The sequence below is a fragment of the Denticeps clupeoides genome, chromosome 19 (genome assembly GCF_900700375.1).
Source record: "Denticeps clupeoides chromosome 19, fDenClu1.1, whole genome shotgun sequence".
NCBI lineage: Eukaryota > Metazoa > Chordata > Actinopteri > Clupeiformes > Denticipitidae > Denticeps > Denticeps clupeoides.
Window position 1 is genome coordinate 11,469,423 of NC_041725.1, and position 25,914 is coordinate 11,495,336.

The window sequence follows — 25,914 nt, forward strand, 5'->3', positions numbered from 1 at the left end:
TCCATACCCTGGATGTTTATTGGTTGTAGTGGAAGATGTTTGTGCCTGTGGAAGTCTAACACCAGCTCCTTGGTCTTTCAAGCGTTGATGAAAGTGAAGTGATTGTCACACGTGATACACAGCAGCACAGCACACAGTGCACACAGATCTGGAGGTAGTTCTGATGGCACCAATCCACAAAGTCCATGTTCAGTTCTATGTAGTCCTTGTCATCCGCATTTGTGATGAGGCCAACTATTGCATTCATCAGAGAACTTCTGTAGGAAGCAGTGGTGAAATAATCAAAACATTCACATTTTGTCTATGAACTGGTCTGTTGAAAGCTAGAAAAACGTGCAAGCCATTCATAAAAACGAGTTAATTAACTTTTTATAAATTTATTTCTATTGAACAATACATTATACACATTTTCATTCTATGAAATGATTATTAGAGCTGCCTACAAACTATGACATAGTCCAATGTGGGGAAAAAAGCTCAGACAGGGAGTGATAGGAAGATGATCTGTTCATTTTTTTAAAGAAAACAGTGACAGGATAGTGACAGGATATTATTCAGAGCAAATCTCTTTGGTTCTCTCAATTGTTCTGTGACATGGTACTGTGCTTGTTTTCATATTTTTATCTGGCAGCACTCGTTTTTCAGACGCAGCACACACACTATAGCCGCGTGTCTCTATTAAAAAATAATGTAAATGCACATGTAAAAGATGTCATCTGAATTGGCCCCAAAACTTTTCACTGACTGACAACATTTTTATGTATTTGATAACATAGAAATGAATCTCAACAATCAACTGTCACGCTGGTTGGACATGACTAGGCAGTAGGAATGATGGATGGAAATGACATCACGAAACAATGACCAGACCACAAACAGATACGAACTGGGAAGCTTTATACAATCATATACAGATGAACACAATCAGGAAAACAATCCGGATTCCAGACCCGGAGTTACCCCTTCCAGACCGGATCATGACAGCAACAGCTATAAGTTGCATTATATATAATATGTTGCTCACTGTGGGACCACTGTGAGATTTTATCAGTTGTGTCATTAACTGATTTCTCAACTCATATTGATTACCCAAGACAAAAAAAAAAGATTTTGATGGATTTTCCAGTATTAAACTGTGCAACTGTGCATAAACTGGATTGTTCCATCACCTCAGGACTGCAACCTTCCAGCTATGGGCAAACTAAGGGCAGATTCTAGAGCTGAGAAGGTTCCTGCATGGAACATGCACAGAATTCCAGGGTGTAGTTTCTAGTGTTGCTGTGATGTAGCTCAGTCCTCCCATTTAATACAAACATTAACCAATTAAGGTACCCTTTTTCCTGATTAAATGTTCATCTCGTATTAGTTCACTGGAAACGAAATGGAAATGTTTCATAACACCACATTTTACTGTGATCACACCACTTATGAGAATAAGATTTGCCAGTCAAAAGTTTCAACTCATCTAAAATACGGAGATTGAAATACAGAAATAACCATTTTATGGTTGACAGTCAAAGTCACAATCACTACATTGTCAGAAGTTTGAAATGAGGATTAACTATGGTTTTGCTGACTGGTATGAGGCTGCCTGGACTGCAGATGACAAACCAAAATCCAGAAAATAACTAGATGCCACCATTATTGGCAGAATTAATCATTATTATTTATTAAAGCCTTTGGAGGCACTTTGAGTTGCACTACATTGCAGAAATAAAACCGACATTTTAATAATACCCAGATTTGATTCATACAACATTGTTACATGAATTAAAATGCAATTTAATCATTGATTGTTTAGGGATGTTCCTTCCCCTGCTTGCTCATGATGATTTATTTTCAAACAATTTCCAGTGTGGTAGTTGAGCAGGAGTATAGATTCACATGGAAAATATTTATGCATTAAATGCATTTAGATACATTTTCAATGTCAACAACATGCATTTAAACAAATATATTATATGTAATAAATTATGTAATAATCTGTTTTTAAAAATGCTTTTAAAAATGTATATTATTGCTGTTCTGCATAAAACATGATTTCATTTTAGACGTTTTATTTTGTACCTGCACAATTTCAGTATTTTGCTTCGAATCTGACTTAAAGCCATCCCATAGATGACAGGGTTTAGAAGGGGAGGAACAACCAGAAATTCCACCGAGAGAATGTTCTGCAGAACCAGCAGACTCTGCCTGGCGCCGTGCCGGGCGTACAGACTGTCAAACATCACGGATGCAGTGAAGTTAATCAAGGAAATTAAATGGGGCACGCACGTTTGCATGAACTTGTTTCGCTGCGCCTCAGACTTCACCACTTCCCTGATGATGTGGAAGTAGGAAATGATGATCAGTGTGGCCTGAGAAACATGGTAGAACATCAGAATGTATCCATACAGATTGTTTACTGTTGTGTCTACACAGGAAAGCTTGACCACAGCCCAGTTGGAACAGTAAAGCCTTTCGATGTCTTTGCCACACATGGGAAGCCTGAGTGTCAGTATTAGTCCAATAGTGGTCTCCAGAACAGGAAAGAGCCAAGTGAGTAAAATTAGTTTCCCCACCTTCCAAGGCGTCATGAAGGAGCGGTAATTCAGGGGTTTGCAAATAGCAACATAACGGTCATGAGCCATTACTGATAAACTTGTCAACTCTGCAAATGTGTAACTGTAAATGACAAATATTTGTGCCAGACACTCTGCATACGAGACAACATTTAGTTCAGACCACATGTCTGCAAGGAACTTTGTGTAGAAACAGCTTGCACCATATATTCCATTAACACAGAGATTACATATAAACATGTACATGGGTTCGTGGAGCGCTTTGTCCAAAAAAATGATCACAATTACAATTAAATTCACAAGAATGGTGAACATGTAAAAGGAGAATACAAAGGCAAAGAGTATATGTTTGGAGGCAAATGTTTCATTCAGCCCATGCAGCACAAACCCAAAGGAGCTGGAATAATTCATCCCGTCCTGCCTTTCAGATGGAGCTCATGAGTGTCCTGTTTCAAATAAAAAAGGAGCATCAGCTCATTTCAAATATCATCTTCAAAGCTAAAAGAAAATGTTCTTTCTTCGATGACACTTCATGCATTCAGTTCATCTCGCTTTGCCGGTTGATTTTCTCCTGTGCGAGAAAATGTTCAAGAAGGATGCAAACCCTTCTTCATATTTATATCTGTCTCGGAGCCATCTGAGATTTGTCAAGCTGCCATTCTTTAGGGGCCGACCAAATACAATGATGGGTAGTCTGCTTGCTAATTAGAGACTGGAATTGGAGTTGTTGCAATGTGGAATATATCCACACGGTGGCTCTTCATTTTGTATTGTGCTCTCCACACATCCACACTGCTCCTACTGGAGAGGAAGGGGGTCAGTGTAGCCCTGGTGGTTTTAATGCAATATGTGGCCATGCAATTTAAGTAGAGTGGTGAATAAAATGATAGGCCTTGCCGCTTAGTCCACTGACAGGTTTTAGGTGTCCCAGGACACTACGTGCAGGACATTTTTTAAATTTGCATGCAAAATTTGTGATCATATTTCTTATATTCTTTTCTTATATTCTTCTGAGGTTAGGTGATCTTCAGTAAATTATATCAATCAGTTATCACTATTTACATAACTACTAGTAACAGCCTGTTCACATTTAATTTTACCATTAAAAATAAAACAACAAATTCATTTGTTCACTTAATTTACATAAATATCAGGACATCTGTAAAATATGTCAGTTAACCTACAAGTGATTTTCAACAGATGAAATTAAAGATAATCCAAGATTAACAGATAAAACACAATCAAATCCCAGTTTGATTGTGGCAAACTCTTAGAAGTTTTTTTTTTACACCCTGTGAATTTTGGAGTCACATTGAAATCTTTTTAAAACCCTGTGCAAATGTAAATGTGAATATGCCAGTAATTTAATTTTGAAAAAAAAATCAAGTGTACAGATGGAGAAAATATTGAAAACAGCAAATATTTCCCTACACACACGTTGTTCAATAAACATAACAAAATTCTGAAGCTGCTTTGATAAATCAATATTTATTAAATTAACAATGCTGGACTGTGCATATAAATTCTTAATTGATAAATGTATAGTGTCCCTGCATTATGTTACCATTCACTCCAGACAAGTGAAAATAGGTGAAGTGAAGTGAACTGAAGTATAGTACAACCTCCAAGTGTTTTGAATATAGAGTAATTCCTTATTTGGAGCTGAACAACGACTGAGAAATTTGGCTTCACTTAGGTCCGTCACTAAAGAACAGGACAAACAAAACATATTCTACTACACCTTTCTTTTATTTCCATATTTTTGCTCTTTTGAGATGCACAATGTTGAAATACAGTTATTCCGTACTTGTGTACAATGGCAAATCATTTGCAAGAATTAATAAACACCACATGTACAGCATTTAAACAATTGAAACAGCAGTCCAATGTTTTGACATATTTTAGACATCTAGTGCATATATTGCATTCATGGGATTATGGGGTTGTATCACTTTTTAACCATTTATGTAGATGGCTTTAAAAAAATCAGTCAAAATATTGCAGTTCTTGGTTCACGCAGAATAGTCATGGAAGTCTTCAGCTTTTTGCTATTCCATAATTTTTATAAAACACCTTCAACACCACATTTCTTACTTTAGTCAGCTGGAGTCCATATATGAGAGGATTTATCAGTGGAGGAATGACCAGGAACTCTATTGCCATGAAATTCTTCAGGTTCTGTGGCAAATTCCGTGATCCGTATCGGGTGTACAACAGGTCAAACAACAGGGCGATTGTGACATTGCATAAAACAAGGACATGTGGAACACACGTCTGCATGAACTTACTTTTGTCACCATTTGACCTCCAACATGTTCTGATTAATCTGAAGTATGTATACAAAATATAAAGAAAGCAGGAAAAATATGCAAGCATCAAAGTGTATCCCATAACATTCGTAACAGTGGATGGAAAACAGGACAGCTTTACAATAGACCAGTTCTCGCAATAGAGCTTGTCAATGTGGAATCCGCATAAAATTAATGTTGAGCTTATTATAACAATAATGGATATACTGCAAAGTGGAACAATCCAACACACAAGCAACAATTTGGCAGCTTTCTGACTCGTCATTATGGTGTGATACTCCAACGGTCTACATATAGCCACATACCTGTCATAAGCCATGGCTGTTAAAATAATGTAATCACACTGAACTGAAGAGTAAATGACCATTATTTGAAGAAGACACCCAGAGTATGAGATTGTATACAGACCAGACAACAAATCTGCCAAGAACTTTGGATAGAAGCCTGTGGTGCTGTAGACACCATTAATGCATAAGTTGCAAAGGAAAATGTACATCGGCTCGTGGAGACTTTTCTCTAAGATAACCGTCAGTACCAGGGTAATGTTAATAAACACAATGAGGAAATAGCAAACCAGGCACACTGAAAAAACGAGGTGCCTGTATTGCATTGTCTCATTAAATCCAGAAAGGGTAAAAAGAACATCAGAAGATGAATTCACCATTTTGGACCGGATCTGTAAACACTGAAATCTCTCATACAGGCCCAATCTGCATGTTGCTCAATGACAAAGCTGTTAAGAAAGCCAAGAATACAGCATTAAAAAAATAGTAGTTTAAGCAAACACAGCTATAATATCTAATATACACATGCAAGCTGAAGAGGTCTTACTCAGTGCAGTACAGCACATGTCATTTTGGCAGGGAGGCTCACAAGGCCATTTATATAATCCTACTATGCTTGGAGGATTGGGATCAAGCGTATGCAAAGATAAATCCCAGGTGGTGCTCCTGCCCCTAGATAGACAGATATATTTTTGTTTTTTTATTTTCTAATTTTGCCCCATAACATTGTGTTGTAATAACTGATAACTTCCTTCGAACTGTAATTCCTTGACTTCAACCCGATTCATGTCCACACTTGACCCAGCCGCTGTTGTCAAGTTTTGAATTTGTTTTTGAGGCTAGAAATGTATGCTGATATTAAGTATTCTGCAAACCGGGCCTAATTTGGTGGCTCTAAGTCAGACAAAGAGCTACAATTTTTCAGCATTATAGTTAAAAAAAATTACATTAAAATGACATTATATTACACTACAGTAATCTGCATCATGCAATGATATAAAATTAAAATGTATCTGCAGTAAGAGCAGATTAATTTTACAGCTGAAATACAGTTTCTTGCAATTGTGCTGTCAGTTGGTTTGATTCGTTCAGTGCCTTATTCAATCATTATTAATTTATTATTTTTTAACAAGCAGTGGTTGGTCTAGCAGCAGAAACAGAGAGAGATGGAGATAATGAGACAAACGTAATTCTCCAAAAGGCTAAGACGAAGAAATATTACAAAGTGATTGGCCAAATTGTGAAAACAATGGGATATGAAACGCCATACATCCAGGGGGCTTCACCTAGGCCCACACCTGGTCCATCCTCCTTAACGGCTACCTGGTGGTCGAGCCCTGTCAGGGACCTCCTCCTTGGGGCCCTGTGTGGCTGTGGCTTCGCCACCTGGTGGGAGAAAAGAAGGAAAGTGTGGGGCGACACACTGACACAATGTGTAGGAGTGGGTGGCGGACAGTGACGACTCCGCTGGAATACCAGGTGTGTATGGAGAGCTGGTATCATTGGCTGCCGGAAAGAGTAGTGGACACTCTTTGCAGAGTGCCGGGGCACTATTTCTGCGCTGCTGTCCTGCTGGGGAACATCTGGTCTCCCCCTTCCCTTTTCCACCAGCTTACCCCAGCACAGCACTGCCTTCTTCCTCATCGTCAGCCTCACTCTCTCCTTTAAGCACCTTTACGGATGGCAGCAATCTCTTTGATTACGGGGTTCGACAATCCACCATGGCTCACCTCGCTGCAGCACAACACTCTCCCTGGGCTGGCCGTCACACACTAGCAGTGTTGAGAAGATTACGTTGGAAACTACAAGTTACCGTATTTAAAATGTAATAGTAGTGTAATTTTTTCCATTACTATATAAAAGTAATGTAACTAATTGCATGTGATTACTTTCTGATTACTATGAATGAAAATTCGTAACTGATAACAATTTTGAAATTTTGTAATTTGGCAGCATTTACCTTATATAGCAGTACTAAACAATGACTACTGCCAAGCTCCTTTCAAAAGAATAACATTATCATAATTTATCAATTTAATTAAGACAATATAATAACAGCCACCACAAGATCAGACTTCAAGCGGGTGTGTTTTTTTGTAAACCACTGATAAATCAAATATTCAAGAGCATTGAATATTAAGAGCATTTGAGAGCACTGAACAATAACTTTATGGTTGGTTGGGGTCCACTGCTCATCTCACCTCTGTCACCTCTGCCACCCCACCGCTGGACCAACAGGGGACCAAAGGGAAGCAGGCGCCAGGTTTAAAGCTCCAGCAGCCATCTCACAAGCTCATTATTGTTTTTCCTTGTTGTAGTAAGTGTACCAGGACAGAAAAAAACTCATACCGACTGATTGCCCCTGACTCTTCTCTTTGGATTGCCCTCACCGGAATCTGTCTTGGTTCTCATGTTGCCAACAGATTGCTTCATCCCTGACTATTCTGACTCCGACACACGTGCCTCCACTTGACTATTCTTCAGCCTGCCATCTTCTTCTACAACCAAGCCAAGGATGTCCCAGAGCCCTGTGCATCTCTCCCACCATGGATCAACAGCCTGAATGGGCCCGTGCTCTGGAACGCGCTCATTCACAATCCCCTCCCCACGTTCCTTACCTGCTGCATCTCCCCAGCATTAGCTGGGTCTGCATGTGCCCATTCACAATATCTCCTGCGTACTCTGGTAAGATTAATTAAACCACTCTGTCTAAATACATTTACATTTACATTTACGGCATTTGGCAGACGCCCTTAACCAGAGCGACTTACAACGTGCTTAAGTTACCATCGATGAAGAGATCAATTCCGGTTCACTAGGACCCCAACTATGAATACATCTATTTTATTCACTCTGTTGTAGATTCTGTACACAAAGTTCGACAACAAGAAAATTACAATTTAATCGAAATATTCTTTAAAGTGGAAGGTCTTGAGCTGTCGTTTGAAGGTGCTCAGTGACTGAGCTGTTCTGACCTCGAGGGGAAGTTCATTCCACCACCAAAGGGCCAAGACGGAGAAGAGTCTAGATGAATGTCTTCCTCATACCTTCAGAGATGGAGGGACCAGGCGAGCAGTACTGGAGGCTCGGAGTAAACGAGGTGCAGTGCGAGGTGTAATAAGGGCTGTGAGGTAGGATGGTGCTACTCCATGTTTGGCTTTGTAGGCCAGCATCAGCTACTGGGAGCCAGTGGAGGGAACGTAGCAGAGGGGCGGTGTGGGAGAATTTGGGAAGGTTGAAGATTAGTCATGCTGCTGCATTTTGTAGTAGTTGTAGAGGTCGGATGGTACATAGTGGTAGACCAGCTAGAAGGGAGTTACAGTAATCCAGTCTAGAGATTACTAAGGACTGAACCAGTAGTTGGGTGGCCTGGGTTGACAGACAAGGGCAGATTCGTCTGATATTGTAGAGAAGGAATCTACATGAGCGTTTATCAGCATTTATCAGAGTGGTTTAATTAATTACAGCATTTATCAGACACCCTTATCCAGAGCGACTTACAATCAGTAGTTACAGCGACAGTCTCCCTGGAGCAACTTAGGGTTAAGTGTCTTGCTCAGGGACACAATGGTAGTAAGAGGGATTTGAACCTGGGTCTTCTGGTTCATAGGCGAGTCTGTTACCCACTAGACTACTACCACCCTACTACCACCCTATATCTCTTTACTTTATAATGGCAGGTGCTCATCTGTTATTGTGGATCTGTGCTTTGACTTGCAATCAAGTTTAAGGCTCACTTTCTAAGGTTAGGATATGTTTGTTCAAGCAGTAGGTTCCAGAAGTCTCCATTCATGCCAGGTGCCCTGGATTTCATCTCAATGTCATTTTGCTGTGTGATAATCTGATTCTTAACAGAGCTATCCAAGTGGGATATTGATATTGATGGATGCAACAAGATTCTGATGTTCCCCATAATGTGCCAGTGTTTGCCCTGATGTGTGGTGTTCTTCCTGCATGTGTGGAAAGTTCCACAGGTCACAACATCCCACCAGACAGCAGTTGTAGTCGCTTTTAAATGCATGCACAGAACTGACCATGTTGATTATCTGCCAATCCTTGCCCTGCAGCTCTATATTAAGATCACTGAGAAGTTCATTAAGATCTCTCAGAAAAGCTAGATACAAAAGGTTGTTCCCTAGCTGTGCATATTCGTATTGGAAAGTTTCAGGGTTTTTTATTTCAGGCAGCAACTCTGTTCAACTCAAGCGGCACTACTAGCCAACCATTGGTGGAGCACCATCCGCTGCGATGGAAAGTGTGGAGAGTCTTCACCTCTGTTGTTTCCTTTTAATTGTAAAATGTTCAACAGCTCTTCTTTGGCACTTAAATATCCAAAAACCATTTGGATGAACACACAAAGCTTTGCCACATTTAACAGATTCATCAAAACAGCAAAGAAACACTCACATGTGTCAATGCCCTCTGCCAATCCCTCGTATTGGTGTGTAATGTGTCCCAAGATAACTGCACATCCATTCATGATCTGTTCTGTTTTTAAAGCCATTAAACAGTGCACCTGTAGCAAGAATGTGGCTATCCTATCAGCTTGGTAAAAATTGACTGCTGTGCTGCTAACTGACTTTTCAGTTCTTGCACTTTTAGAATTTAAATTTGATGAAACAAAAAATGATCCCCTTTCCATTCTGATATGTGTTGAAATCATCAGTACATGATTAAATGCACAAAAATGATGTCACTTTTACTTTATTATGTCACTTTTACTTTAAATGCCCTTTCAACAGCTAAAAACATATGTTAGAATAAGAATATATATCGCTTTCTTTCGTTGTACTTATTACAATGACAATAAAGATATTCTAATTCTGATTCTCTACATTATATTACTCTTTATGTGTAAAGTAGAGGTGCCTATAATGATGTTAATTTTATCTGTGTATTACAATAAAACTGATGGCCCGAACTACTAAACCATTAATGAACTACCCTTCCTTTGCTTACAATCCCCATAAACTCCAGTCAAAACCCAACAATTATAATACTTTTTTAGAATTGTTGTAACAGAAGTGAATGTACATACATTACGTTTAAGTCAATATTCAATAAAGTTACAGTCAAATAATGTAGACATCCACATTCAGACCATCTACATTTCAGTGGACAGTATAATGATTGACCATTGAGACCTTCCTGAAAAGGTCCTGAGTTTTGCGCATTGATATTCAGACATTCACGTATTTCACATATTTTCAGGTAGAAGGCATTTGGGAAACTGATGTAGCATGCAAGTTAGAGCTGTTCACTGCATTTCATTACCCCCCCATACCGTATAATGTGGGGTATCGATGATGCTGCTGAAGATATTTTCATGATACCTTAGAAGCAGTACAAATGAAAAGTAAAGAAAGAAAGAAAATATTTCAGATATTCATGCACTGATTTAATATAATTAATTTGATACATGTTGCTTCAGATTTTTGACATGCTATGTGGATCACATCATGAACATATTTTGATGCCATTTTGCCTTGCTCTCAGTGGTTCCTCTAGTGCATTTCCTTATGTGGACAAATCAGTTTCTTAAGCCTAGTACTCAACTCTTGCAGTTTCAAGCCGTATATTATCGGGTTGAGTAGAGGAGGAATTACTACACCTTGAATAGACAGGAACATGCGATAAAGGTGGGGTACTTCTGAGTCCAGTCTAGTTTGCACCATCTCAAAAGTGCAGTTAATTGTGTAAATCATGAAAACCAACACATGCGGCAGGCACGTCTGAATTGCTTTTCTTCTCAGTTCAGGAGAACTTTTAATGACAACTAGAACAATCTGAACATAAGAGAATATTACAAACATCACTGCAGGACCAACCATTAAGGCTAAAACAAGCAAGCCAAATATGGTATTGGCATTGGTGTTTGTACAGCCCAGTTTGACAACTGAGTAATTATCACAGTACAGTCTGTTAAGGGTTAATTTGCACAACGAAACACTATTTGACAGCATGACACCAATAAAATTGCAAACTGAAGGTACAGACCAGGAGCAAAGCAGCAGCTTTCCTACAGTGTGCATGTTCACAATGGTCACATATTGCAGGGGTTTACAAATGGACACATACCTGTCATAAGCCATAGCAGTCAACAGCGTAAACTCTGATACAGCAAATGTGTAAACCAAGAAGGACTGTAATTTACACGCCGGATAAGAAATGAGCTGCTTTTCCGAAAGTAAATCTACCAGAAACTTGGGATAGAAAGCAGTAGTTCCCCAAAGGGCATTAAAACACAAGCATGCGATGAAAATGTACATTGGTTCGTGCAAACTCCTGTGGATGTAGATGATCGAAACAGTGACTGCATTACAGCAAATGATGAAACTGTACAGCACAAATGTTATGACAAAATATAAATATCTGTACTTATTTAATTCGACAAATCCATCAAGAGTCAGGTATGACATATGTGATCCATTCTCCATTTCTGTGCTACAGAATGAACTAGAAAATACAAAATTATTTCAGAAAATGACCAACATGATTTCAGCAAAAAAAGTCTGTGTGTATTTAAGGAACCCACCCACTGAGAAGATATTACCTGACATTCATTCCTTACATTCTGAATTATGAGCTCTGATGTTGGCTCAGCTTTTATATCTTTCCCGACAGGATGGGCATCCTTTAGAGGCCTCATCAAAATTCACAAAAAAAGAAATTTTAATATCCATTGAGGCAAATATGCAAATTAAGGCACATGGGTGTGTTTGTACAAGCCTAAACTACGCAGGCTGTCTCACGGGGTAGTAAGTGATTTATTGCTCAAGTTTAAAGTGAGAATACATTAAAATACTAGTACTGAGAAGTGCAAGAAAGCTTCATTTTACCATTCTGTTTTTATGTTTAAGATTTATTTTTGGGTGATGTTTCATGGATCTTTCAAAAGTACAAAAAAAAAGCTTTTTATTGGTATTTGTGGAGAATCTGAATTTCAAGAAGAAAACACCCATCAAAATGTGAAATAATTGTCATTGTGATAGACTGCAGCACAGCCCACAATGACATGTGTCCTCTCTTTCTAACCATCACCCTTGGTGAGCAGTTGGCAGCCATGACAGGCGCCTGTGGAGAAGTGTGTGGGGACGGTGCTTTACTCAGTGAATCGGGATTCAAACCTACAACCTTCTGATTACAGGGCCACTTCCTTAACCGCTAGGCCACCACTGCCCCCGCACTACTACACCACCGGTGGATGGATTATGCTTTTGGCACAGGGAATGTGCCACTGGGTAAGGGGTTTCAAACAAGTACCTGAACATTTGGAAAATCTCACCATAACAGATATGAATCAGTCCCTCACTGGTTCAAACCCCACTTTCTCTGAGAAAACAGGGAGTGTCCCTACCATAAGTCATTCTGGATAGGGGTCTGCTAAAAGCTGTAAATGTAAATGTATTTTAATAAAAAAGGATGAGTCCTAAAACTAGGTAATGATTCAAAGCACTGATTCTACAAGAATTTTTTTTGCCAAGGCCCTCAGAGTCTGCCGACCCAGGCACAACTGAGAATCTTCTGAGAACTTTTTATTTTGTATTTTGTGCCCGTAACCCACTTGTTATTCATCCCTGCCAACTTGTGGCTCAGGTTTGATTAGCTGTATGACCTATCAAACAGAGCTTTGTCCACTAAGGCCAGATGGTTTGCATCATTTCACTAGCTGTAAGATCATTAACCAATGCAACAGAGTCAGTCATTCACTAAATGTTGGACCTAAGGCCTCTAAATGATGCAATACTGTAAACATGTTTTTCAAATAATGAGCTAATGGAAAACATGTTTAGCTTTCATTACCCTTTTTAGCTAATGAGCTTTTTTCATGTCCTCTGCTTGACACATGAGGTCAGTTTACCACGTCTCAGTGGGGACATCAAGCTGTGCAGCCATGTCATCAGGACCATTTTAATTAAGTCCCTCTGGTCATGAGGTCAACCAAATCCTGTGTGGTTAAATTAACTGATGAGGGTTGTTGACTTGACACGTGTTGTTTAGCTCTATATTTGAATCCAACATTTTTCAATCAATCATTTTTCTGCCTTTGACTAAGCAATGGCATTCAAATGTTTCATTATTGTAATTGATCATTTTGAATGTCTAAGTTTTATGTGCATTCCAACATGTGTGTGTATAGGAGCTGCACAGTTCTTAAAACATATATTGAAAAATGCATATAGATCGAATTGATACTTATTTATTTTGACCAGATTATGAGTTCACTGAGCACATCTACACTAAAGTGCTGTTCATAAAGAAACACAGCAAAAGGTTAAATAATACAAGTAATTGTAGAGTTCAGAAAACCAGCAAGACAAGATTTACCCATTTGGTGAGCCATACATATCAACGTCCCCTTTTCCTGTGTTTGTCCCATATTCCGAGCCAACTCTCCGGCGGTTCTCCTATTTTTTTATTTTACAAGGAATTACAATGTCATTCACAACCAAATATAAGTACATATATATAGTATAAGTGTTACAACAAAATATAAATATCTGTACATTTTTAATTCATAATATCCATCCATCAAATTAAATCCATACTCCATTGTTGTTAAGGTGCATGGAAGGTAAATGACATTATTTTACCATGAGCTCTGAATACACACACACCCACACACACAGATAACCAGAAATGTTCCAGTTACACCAGCAGAGAGTTGATGTCTTGGAGTTTATGTGTCTTGCAGGGGAGGTGTTTGGGGCTGGGGGCGAGATTGGGGCATCATGCACAATTGTGCAAAATGTACATGTACTTAGATTTTGCCAAGTGTGTCAAGGTTAAATCAGTATTTTTTGTGACAATTACATTGACATTTCACGTTCGTGCAATTTGGCACGAACAAGTTTATCTGGCCTTTCTCAGGTCAGAAACACAATGGTTTGAAATGAGGTTTTAATCTTGAGGTCCTCTGGATTGTGTTTTACTCACTAGGCCCGATCAGCGGCAAAACTTCCAGTTTCTAGGGAAATTGAAACTGTAAAAATTAGTAAGTAAAGGTGTGGTTTGTTAATTGTAGTGGTGAGGTTGTACTTTTATATTCTTTTTCAAGCATGTAATAGAACCTGCAGTGATCATCAGGCACTAGAAGTTACTTTAAATGCAGGCTCTTAATATTGTTCATGACGAGGGTGGCAGTAGTGGTCTGCTGTCTAAGGAAACATGTGGGTTTCAAAATGTGGGTTCAAGTAGTGAGCTGAGGTACTGTCCCCCCACACTGCTCGCCGGGTGCAGGTCACATTGATTGCAATGGGTGAGGGGTCAAATACAGAGGATAAATTTCACATCACTTTCACTTTTTATTCCTGTAGCACAGAAGAATCCATCATCATAATGTGTTCATAATCTGTTGCAAAGCTGTGTTCATTTTTTTATATTCTACATATGTGAATTATATATAGGATGTTGATGTTACGATATATGAGTGATGACAGATTCAACTTATATTCAACTTAAACTTATAACTTTTAACTGTGGTGAAGATAGTTTCCAAATTATGTAATCCTGTTTTTCAGCTTTCATAAGCCCTGCAGCTCGGTTTGTTACATCTAGGTGACCTTGATTCATGGTACCAAAATTATTTTTAATTACCTCCCTCTGGTCATGAGGTCAAGCAATTCCTACGAGGTTGTTATTTAGGTTTTTATTTTTAAAAATTGCATTCAACAACATAGTATACAAACAACACGACGTTGAATCATAAAATTTAATGCAGTATGAAAATGAAATATCCCAGATCAGATAAACATCTACATATGAGCTTTGGACATCAGTTGACTAAACATCCTTCCCCAGTCAATCTTCTCCCCTGTGAAAAATGGAACATTAAGTGCGTGAGTGGCCATCAGTGGCCAGACCACAAGGGAAAAGAAGACTATCGCTTTTTATTCAGCAGGGATTACATTAAGGACAATAACATTTTCTTTCTCAAATGGGCTGTGGTGTTGAGGACAACTGAGGTCATATTTACTATGCTCATCAATTAGAAACAGAGGGTTACTAACTCAATATTGGTTCTGTCAATTACCCGTTGCCATAAGCAGCACAAATTCTAAAATCATTGCAGCAGGGGAGTAAAAACATTATCACCTCAATTAATAATTATACTATATTTGATACAAAAATGAATAAATGCATTATTGTGAAGAAAAATAATTAGTTTAATATTTTGGCTGGGAGCGGGCCTGATATGTTTAAGTGAGTAAAACCGTAAGGGCAACAGGATAAATGTAGATGAACGACAGTGTGGACAGAAAGTGAACCCTAGACTGAAATGGAGTTCAAAATGGGAGGACAAGCAATGTTATGTTGTGATTTGCTAATCATTGTCAATCACTCTAAATCAACCGTGGCAGCTTTGGCCCAGTGGGTGGGTGACCACCTGTCATGTCTAGGCCGTGGAGGTCGTCTCTTTGGTCTCCTTGGCACTGAACGTGCTGGAGAGCATAAGGAGACTTCCTCCACTTCTCCTCTGCATTGGGGGATTTGTTCTATCACATTTGTATCTTGGCTCAGGCCTTTGTCTTTCTAGTCTAGCTCCTCAGTTAATGTTTCTCCACAGCAGAATGGTTCTAATTGGGAAATTAAATTGGGTGAGCATTTTAAACATATGAGTATCGGAGGTTATGAAGGTTTGCAGAAACAGCAACAGGACCTGCCATAAAACAACGGCTTTCATCATGACATCTACTCACTGTCACAAACCCAAAGTGTACATCCTCACAGGCTGACCATAAAACAAATTATGGTCAAGACGTCTATACAAATAGACATCCATGGCCAGAAGAAACATGCATATATACAACGTGTCACTATAGCAACCAACATCTAGTGGTTAATTATGTATGCAATAAACAATAAAATCCGTTTATAAGCCGAATTTTTACCGCTTTCATCACATTGTTTTTCATTTTTATTTTATTTGTGAAATGCTCTGGCATATTAGAGGCTATAGGCACATGTGCATGTCTACAATATAACTTTTATTAGCAGAACACAACTTAAAGTAGCACAGCAAGAGCAAAAGGCGATACAGACCAATGCGAGAGTCACAGACAGACCAGACAGGGAGGGCAAGATCCACTCAGGTCACATCCACTTTATTTCACTTGTAGTGTTTTTAGCACTTCACAAACAGCTGCATTTTGGTGGAAAGTCACATTTGAATTTATTGTATAATGATGTAGTGATTTGACCATTTTATTAGCTTGCACCAGGTATATTTAAACTCTAATCAAATCTGATCAATAGATTATAAAAATATTAAATTCTGTCTTTTACACAGACAGATCATTTAGACCTTTTAGTTTCTTCATTAGTTTTGTATTATACACGTTGGAATTATGCATCACATCTATTATATATCAATTATATTGTAAATGTTAAATAATTTTGCCAAAAGATTTTGGCTTCCCAAAAATATAATTATTCTTTGATAGTAAAGTAAATAATATAGCTAGATCAATTACATTTGCATTTCACATCCAAGCAAATAATTTAAAACTTTCATTTTGGTCAAAGCAAGTCACACAAAGGTTTGTCAGAATAAAAAAAATTAGCTCATCATTTATTGACATTGCATTTATTGATACTGAATATAAATGAGACAAGGATACATTCATGTGAGAAAATGGTGAACTGTTACAAATAAAAACATGTCTGTTCAAATATATTTCAAATCTAATAAAATATTTTTCACTTTATGCAAAACATATTTTTGGCAGAATGACAGATTAAGACATACTGCAACCTTTAAAAACGTGGTGGTCACATCTAGGCCGCACAACTGAAAATCCTTTTATCTGGGGTCACTGGAGACCTAAATTTCAGTATTTCAGAAGTAAGTGAAAAGACCTTCCTTCGTATGATTTTACACATGCTTTTCCTTATATCCTGAGTATTGATGCCATAGATCACAGGGTGCAGGAGAGGGGGTATCAGAATGAAGTGTAAAGACATTAGTACATTAATCTCCTTGGGCATGTAGTAGTTAATTCTGTTGTAGCCAACGGAGAAAAAAACTGCAGAGGAAAAGTTAATGAAGGTTATTAAGTGAGGTGCACACGTTTTTAACGCGGTCATCTGTGCTTTCTCAGACACTCTGTAACTCACCATTAAAATCCTAACATAGGACAGAATCACAGAGATGAAGGGGAAAATGGCAAGAAGAAATACAAGGAAGAGACCATATATGTTGCCTACGTTACTTTTTGCGCAAGACAGGTTCACAAATGCTAAATTATCACAAAAGAGTTTGTCAATGGTGTACCTGCAAAGGGGCAATTTTGAGGTGAGAAAGACTTGCAGCGAAAGACAGATTATGGGGATTAGGTATGCCACAGCAAGAAGGATTCTGACTTTATTTGGAGTCATGATGATGTGGTACTGGAGTGGCTTGCAGATAGAAACGTATCGGTCGTAGGCCATGGCGGCCAGGATGGCGTAGACGCAACACGCGTAGATGTTGATGGCCAGCACCTGCAGTAAACAGCCCTCGGGAGAGATCTCCTTCATATCTTTGATAAGGTTCTCCATGATCTTTGGACAGACAGCAGAACTTCCGACCAGGCCATTAAACGCCAGATTGAGTAAAAATATATACATAGGTTTATGAAGCGCAGAATCTAGCCATATTACCAGCATAATTGCCGCATTTGAAATGAGTGTGGCAATATAGACCAGGAGAGTGACAAAAAACACTCCATAATTCTCAGGACCCGGAGAACCGTAAGCAGTGAAAATCAAACTGTAATTGTGAGAAGACATTAGTCCTGTGAAAGAAACAGACAAGATATAAATATGTACTGATTGGTTTACAAATCATACATCTCAGATTAAACCAAAAAAATGTTTAAAATAACACAAAAATATTTTAAACAGTTTAAAATAGTGTGTTACAGAGACTGACTCTTACCTTGTGTGAGACTGTAGAAGTTCGTAATGATACCCAATGATGATGGGTCGTATAAATATATCTCCTCAAGTCATCATTTGACGTATAGTGGCTGGAAAACAACAGATTTTTTTTCTTCGACGTCATTCCCTCTGGGATAAATCAGCCTGAGACAACTGGTCAGCGCTGCATTGCTACAGCTTTTTTCCAGAAATAACAACTGTGTACTTGACTTTGTTATATCATATGCTACTTATGTGTTTATTCAAGTACAAAAAGACTGATATTAATGTTGTTTTTATTGCATGATTGGCACATTACACATCGCATATGGCGCCAGCTGCTCTCAGCAGTGAAGATATTTTTTCATGGTGTCGAGTCTGAAATAATGCATGACCTGTTTTCCTAGTGCTATGTAAAATGAAAGGAATGTTCACATGAGTCAAAACAATAAAGATAACAAGCATGCAGTTTTTCTACTGATTAATGCACATTCAGAAGCCCTATCTGACGCCTTTCCATGCCCACAGACGATGAAATGCGCATCCTCCATATACAGTGTCCTATAAAAGACTGTCACGGCTGGCCACCGCTGGGCACTCGGCCAGCGCCAGTCCGCCTGACAACGGCGCCCTGATCACGTAGAGCTGCCGCTGATTAGGCGTCCGTAATTATGTCCCTGTAAAAGGACAGAAGTGGTCCCTGTACTTTACCATTCTGATTTGTTTCAGTTCCTGGCCTTACGCCACACACCTTAGGGTTTGTTTGAGTTTGTCCTTTTTCGGCCCTTGTGCCAGTTTCCTTTGCTGTTAATAAATCCCTTTTTCTTTCTTCCGTAAATCCTCAGCCTTGAGTCGAGACGAAGACACACCCAGCAGGTGAAGCACCTTCATATTGTCATGTCTCTAGACACGTATAATAGATCAAGTTTACAATGGGAATATTTTAATCAACCAGAAAACAAAAACATGGCAAGGCAATAACTATAAAAGAAACATCATCCAATGACACACAGCACCTCATATTGACAGAAAAAAGACACAATTGTTGTCATTTTTGAAGATTTATTGACAAAGAAAAACTGAAATATCACATGGTCCTAAGTAATCAGACTCTTTGCTGTGATGCTGTCCATTTCTTCTGATCATCCTTGAGATGGTTCTACACGTACATTTGAGTCCAGTTGTGTTTTATTATACTTATTGGACTTGATTATGAAAACAACACCCCTGTGTGATAAGATAAGACCTCACAGCTCACAATGCACGTCAGAGCAAATGAGGATCATGAGGTCAAAGGAACTTCCTGAAGAGCTCAGAGAATTGTGACAAAGTGCAGATCTGTCAAAGGTTACAAAACATTCTGCTGTACTAAAGGTCCCTAAGAGCACAGTGCTTGAATGGAAGATGTTTGGGACAAACAAACCCTTCCTAGAGCTGGCCGTCTGGCCAAATTGCGATATTAGGGGAGAAGAGACTTGGTGAGAGAGGTAAAGAAGAACTCAAAGATCACTGTGACTGAACTCCAGAATTGAAGTTGGGAGATGGAGAAAGTTGTAGAAAGTCAATCATCACTGCAGCCCTTCACCAGACAGCAGTGGTGGAATGTAACGAAGTATCTGTACTTCGTTACTGTACTTAAGTACATTTTTACGTATCTGTACTTTACTTAAGTAAAAATAATAATGCATACTTTTTATTTTACTCCACTACATTTTGCGGCAATTATCTGTACTTTCTACTCCACTACATTTCTACAATTTATGCCGTTACTCGTTACATTTTATGAACACAATTTCCTCAAAATCTTGCATGAAAAAATAGTTCGCCTATCGCGTTCTGGCGTTGTTTGCCATTTCCTACCAATCCAGCTTTATTATCTCCAATGATGGTAGACCGGTTTGATAAACATATAGAGGTAAGCTATGCTATGGTATGCTATGCTTTTGGGTATGTTATGACATGTTATGATACTATTATCTAGCGAAATGCATGCTGACATACAGAAATAGTATAAAAATCACGCCAGTGTAGCTTCATTATTTTTTTAACACGGTGGTAGGATAAAACTGGTTTATTAGCTCAGAGAAGATAGCTTAATGTCTTTGCTAGTATAATGTCCAGCTCAGTGTTGCGCCAGTTCACACTGAAAAAGAACTAGTTTACGTTCATAGTTCATTTTTTAAAATTTTGAACCAAGTTCACAGCTCAAAAAATGAACTAGTTCACGTTCGTTCTTTATTTTTATTTTTTTTCGGACTCGAAGCACCAGCCATGCTAGCCTGTAATCAGCAAGCTTTAAAACGTGAGCGGCGTTCAGTCTCTCCAGAGTGTAAACTAGGAAAAATAGGAACGCGTTCATTGAATTCGTTCATGCACAACACTGGTCCAGCTTGGCTGGAAGGTGCTTTCGCCTGTTTCACAACCAGTAGTCATCTCTGACTAGAGATGTGATCACAATAGACCAACACTCCTGTATTTCCTGGGTTTCTCACATATTTCAGGATCCCCTCCAATTTGGTTTTGTATTCACTTAAATACAATCTCTTGTAATGATAAGGTTTATATACATAGTTTAACACAGTAAATAGGCATAATAATATACTAGACTGTGCTATTTACTTTGTTACCACTGGTGTTTGGTTACTGTTGTGTTTCCCTTTTACTGCACTTAACAGAAATGTTGAATAGTTTTGTAAGTACATAAATGATTTAAATATATATCATGTCCTAATTGGTTTATCTTAATGGTATATTAGTGGGTAATACCTTGTCATCCACATAATTCTAAGGTACACACAGTATTGCAGAGTGCACGCACAATAAGCACACCAAACTTTCCAATACACATATACTGTATAATTGCTTGTGATTATTACGAGCAATGACATCAGTACAGGCATAAGTCAGTTTATGTACTATGCTTTTACAAAATGGCACACCCCAGATGTTGAGACATACCATTGTGTGAGTACTTTTACTTAAAAAAATACTTTAAAGTAAATTTAAAAGTAATTACTTAGGACTTTTACTTAAGTAAGATTGTTGATGTTGTTGATTTTCTGTTCTGATGAGACCAAGACTGAACTTTTTGGCCTTATTTCTAAGCGGAATGTGTGGATAAAACCAGGCACTGATCATTACCTGTCCAATACAAACCCAACAGTGAAGCATGGTGGTGGAAGCAGTTTTGCAGCTTCAGGGACAGGACAACTAGTTGCAATCAAGGGGAAGATGAATGCGGCCAAGTACAGCAATATCCTGGACAAAAACCTTCTCCAGAGTGCTCAGGACCTCAGACTGGGCCAAGAGTTTACCTTCCAAGACAATGACTCTGAGAACACAGCTAAAATAATGAAGCAGTGGCTTCACCACAATTCTGTGACTGTTCTTGAATGGCCCAGCCATTGTTGCATATTTCCCATAAAGACTCCTGGCTATGTTAGATCACTGAGCAAAGGGTCACTGAGCAAATATCACCATGTGATATTTCAGTTTTTTGTTAATAAATCTGCCAAAATGTCAACAATTCTGTGTTTTTCTGTCAATGTGGGGTGCTGTGTGTACATTGTGTGCTTGTGCATACAAATATTGCACCAGACCAACATTGTTGCATTTTATTTCTTTATTTACACATCAGAGGAATTTCATTTTGTCAGGATTGACGGCACCTGGCTCTTATCACCTGTGCCCAATCTGGACAGTCTATAAAAGACTGGAACTCCACCCCTTCTGGAGTTCCGACATTTTCTTGAACTTTACTTTGCAACTGTGTACATATTTTTGAGTTCTGGCAATCGCCACACACCTGCGGGTTTGAGTTGATTTCGCTTTATTCCCCATTTTTGGCCACCGCAAAAAATGTATTTATTGTTTATTTATAATAAAACGCCTTTCCCAGAATGTCCCGCCTCTGCGCTTCCTTCCCCCATCAGCTCACCGGCGTGACAGAATGTCGGAGCTCTACACAAAAGTGCAGAGGAAGAAAACAGAGGAGAAGAAGTGCCACGATTGACGCAGCCCGGCGTGTGGAAAGCGATGCCAGGGGAGAGACGGATGATGGAGGAGCGCTTTCTCCCCGAGGAGACATGGTACGTGGCGCCGCGTGATGACGTCACCCCCTGGGAGAATCCGCAATACCCGGGAAGCGGCAACTTCGGCAGGTGAGTGGGCGGAGCAAAGACGATGGTGTCGGCAGCAGCGACGAAGTGACGTGGGCAGCGAGCTCAGAGGATGCAACCCCACTTTCAGGGGTGTGAGAAGTGAGCTTCTCAGCAGCATTCCTCCAGCGAGGAGGTGGGGGGGCTCCAGCCCAAATGGCCAGAGTACATTTACATTTACGGCATTTATCAGACGCCCTTATCCAGAGCGACTTACAATCAGTAGTTACAGGGACAGTCCCCCTGGAGCAACTTGGGGTTAAGTGTCTTGCTCAGGGACACAATGGTAGTAAGCGGGATTTGAACCTGGGTCTTCTGGTTCATAGGCGAGTGTGTTACCCACTAGGCTACTACCACCCTGTGGTACTGCCCATGGGAAGTGATCGTGACCTGGGTCCAGGGTGGATGACCCTCAGAGTCACCTGTGGGAGGACACGGATGACGAAAGTGACGATGACGTGGATTTTCTTTGGGCGGTTGGGGCCGGGATGGCTCCACCCATCATGCGCGTCTGAGATCGGCGCGACGTCCGTGACGACCCACGTGACTTCCAGGGGTATGAGGAACGAGGGAGAAAAGGACGATGACGAGAGTGACGAAGACGCGAAATGGGCTCCGCCCAGCGTGCCCGTCCCAGATCGTCACCAGGTCCGTGGAGAACCACATCCCTCCTGGCAGTGTGAGGACAGCTGGTGGAAGAGGGCGACGGGAGGTCGCCAGCCAGCAACTGCACTGCCGGGACTGCCTCGCGGAGAATACGCCTTCCCAGCTCTGGTCGCCGACCCGCCTTCCCTCTGCCCGGACATTCCCCAGCTGAATGGCAATGCATCACCAGCATCCCCGCCTGCTGGAGAAGATGTCCATCACCCTCCACGCCACACGCCCACCACCATCTCCAGCTGCGCGCCCAGCCCCATGTGGGACCTACCAATGTTATGTCCCTTCAGTGTGGCAGCAGGTACATGGCAGTCTTTTCTAACATCTGTGGCGTGTACTTTGCTGCTCTTCCCTCCCTCTCAGACACGGATAAGATCACCACCATCCTCGCGTGTCTGACTGGGTCAGCATGGGGCTGGGGCGCAGCCCTATGGCAGCAGGGAGAGACAGACTGAATGGGTTTTCAGGACTTCCTGGAGAGACTGAGGGTGGAGTTTGATCGGCCAGAGCCTTTCCGGCTAGGGATCGAACTCTGCCCCTCCACCACATCCAGCGGCAGTCAGGATCCGGGGCAAGAAGACCCAGCACTGGCGGACGTCGAGAAGGTTGCACCTCCCAAGATCCTGGCTGTGCCATCTGAGGAGTTCCCAGAGAGGGAGCCAGATGACCCTCTCTTCTGTTTGGCTCTGTCTGTGTGTGTGTGTGCATAGCATTTGTGTCCATATATAGCCCCCACTTCCCCTCTTTTTGTCCATCAGATGGCGACCTAGCCGCGGAGCCGAACCCCAGGGAGGAGGTTCCTGACCCAAATGTGATGGTCCAAGGCGAGGTGGACAAGCCCCAATGTACACCTAAGTCCAGCCGGGGGGGGGGTGCTCCCCCAAAGAAATTGGGGGAGCTTTCAGGTTTTTCAGGTTGGGGGCTCCTCCTGAGGGGAGGGTGAGTGGGGAAGCAATGGAGCTGGGTCCTCCAGTAGCCGGTGAGTAGGGGGGCCAGGCATGGGTCTGCGTTCGCCTCCAGAGGGGTGGAGTGACATAGAGCCCCCTGCTTGTCCCAATGGACGCAGAAGGGGCTAGCCGGATGGTCTGGCAATGCGCCCCCCTTGGCACCAGGGGCGTGAAGTGAGAGGGGCTGCACATGCCAAGAAGGCACCAGCCTGGGGTGCCTGGAATGGTCGCCGGAGGCTCCAGGACCGCCTCCCTGTGCGGTGCATGGAGGGAAGCTGGCCGCTCTGCCAGCAGGGACATGCAGCGAGAGGGGCTGCATGGTCCCAGAAGGCACCAGCCTAGGGTGCCGTATGTTGCCGAAGGCTCCGGGACAATCTCCCTGCACGGTGCAGGGGATGACACAAGACATGTCAGAGGGGACGTGAGGAGACAGGGCCCGCGCATACCCAGATGGATTGGCCCTGATTATTGTGTGTAGGTCCGAGGGTCCGGGGCTGACCATGCATGACCATGCCAGGAAGCCAGGCCGAGGGGCTGGGGCTGCCATGCGGGACCATGCCGGGGAGCCAGGCCGAGGGTCCAGGGACGCCACGCTGGGGAGAGAGCCCGAGGGACAGGGGCCGCCACGCCTGACCACGCCGGGGAGCCAGCCCGAGGGACCAGGTCCTCCAAGGGGAGGATACAGCAGGGCAGAAGCCCTGTGGTTGCCGCCATCCGCCCAGCCGCCTCCACTGGTGGTACTGCTGGGGCTCCGAGGACGTAGCCCTTGGAGGGGGGGCTCTGTCAGGATTGACGGCACCTGGTCTTATCACCTGTGCCTTAGCCGGACAGCCTATAAAAGACTGGAACTCCGCCCCTTCTGGAGCTCCAACATTTTCGTGAACTTTACTTTGCAACAGTGTACGTGTTAGTCTTTTGAGTTCTGGCAATGGCCACATGCCTGCGGGTTTGTTTGAGTTGATTCCCCTTTATTCCCCATTTTAGGCCACCGGCAAAATGTTTATTTATTGTTTATTTTATTGTTTATTTATAATAAAACCCCTTTCCCAGCATGTCCCGCCTCTGCGCTTCCTTCCCCCGTCAGCTCGCTGGCGTGACACATTTTAACACCTTTTCAGAAACTTGCTCTGTGATGAGAATTGAGCAAACACATTTAACATTATTATTATTAATATTATTACTGATGACCTCATCCTCAATCTGCAGAAAAAAATCTGGTTTATTCATGCAGGCATTATAGAAATATTACAGCTTCCCCTTTCCTTTATAAACAGACAATCTGTATTTTTGGGAAGGCCTTGCACAAGATTTTTTTTTTGTATCGTTGTATAGTTGTATTGAAACAGAAACAGTTTAAATCATATAATTGTGTATACATTATGAATATTTTAGCCCTTGACTAAAACTATGGTGCCAATCCTAACTGAAAAAAACCCCAACCCTTACCACTTTATTATCTCCACCAAACTTTTCTTTATCTGCACAATTCAGCCAGTCAAAGGACCATGGAATACTAAGAAGGGAAGAATTATTGCAAAGGTGGAATCCTACGACTACCTGACTCATGTGCTGACCCACAAGGATCTCTTCTTCATGACTGAGAGCTTCTTGTTGTATGAAAGTCTTGAATACTATTATTAACATACTATTACCCAATAATGTCTCTACATAAAAATGCTATTTGCAGTTATTAAAGCACTATGCCACTTGTAGCTGTTTACAGTGATTTTATGATGGTGCTGGGAAAGGGAATTAAAGTGCTTTGGTGACGTGATTTTGTTGGCATGTCTGTTGATGTTGTGGTCACGTTTTTTCTGTTTGTGATATTTCAGTGTCACCTAGTGCCAGATCTGTTACACTGCAGGTTGGAAGATTGGAAAAGTTATTACAAAGAACATTTGCAAATGAAGAACCTTGGAAATTAGTAAATATGGTAAATGTGTGTATATTTACGTGCTTTTTAAATAACATTTGTAAAAACATAAATTAATTATACATCTATCAGTAGTGGCACAGTGAGTATTTTTTTATCTCATTTCTAAAATGCTAAAAAGAGCTTAATCAGACACATATATTAGTTTATTGAAAATGATGCAAGC

General features: G+C 40.8%; 3 protein-coding genes and 1 pseudogene across 3 annotated transcripts; all 4 read right to left on the bottom strand.

The window, feature by feature from the left end:
- Positions 1-446: 446 nt before the first annotated feature.
- LOC114769628 (olfactory receptor 52K2-like) lies at positions 447-2,929 on the bottom strand (annotated as a pseudogene).
- A 1,578-nt stretch (positions 2,930-4,507) lies between these two features.
- On the bottom strand, positions 4,508-5,540 carry LOC114769476 (olfactory receptor 11H6-like). The gene has a single exon (XM_028962514.1). It carries the CDS (start codon positions 5,532-5,534, stop codon positions 4,599-4,601), a length of 936 nt encoding a protein of 311 aa, XP_028818347.1. The 5' UTR covers positions 5,535-5,540; the 3' UTR covers positions 4,508-4,598.
- Positions 5,541-10,587: 5,047 nt separating this feature from the next.
- On the bottom strand, positions 10,588-11,591 carry LOC114769661 (olfactory receptor 6N2-like). Its single transcript, XM_028962868.1, has one exon. It carries the CDS (start codon positions 11,589-11,591, stop codon positions 10,659-10,661), a length of 933 nt encoding a protein of 310 aa, XP_028818701.1. The 3' UTR covers positions 10,588-10,658.
- Positions 11,592-16,870: 5,279 nt separating this feature from the next.
- LOC114769663 (olfactory receptor 52E4-like) lies at positions 16,871-17,925 on the bottom strand. The gene has a single exon (XM_028962869.1). It carries the CDS (start codon positions 17,923-17,925, stop codon positions 16,933-16,935), a length of 993 nt encoding a protein of 330 aa, XP_028818702.1. The 3' UTR covers positions 16,871-16,932.
- Between the last annotated feature and the right edge of the window lie 7,989 nt (positions 17,926-25,914).

Bases quoted from the DNA above. Each gene is read 5' to 3' on its own strand.
- LOC114769663 (XM_028962869.1), bottom strand. From the start codon at position 17,925: ATGTCTTCTCACAATTACAGTTTGATTTTCACTGCTTACGGTTCTCCG.
- LOC114769476 (XM_028962514.1), bottom strand. From the start codon at position 5,534: ATGGTGAATTCATCTTCTGATGTTCTTTTTACCCTTTCTGGATTTAAT.
- LOC114769661 (XM_028962868.1), bottom strand. From the start codon at position 11,591: ATGGAGAATGGATCACATATGTCATACCTGACTCTTGATGGATTTGTC.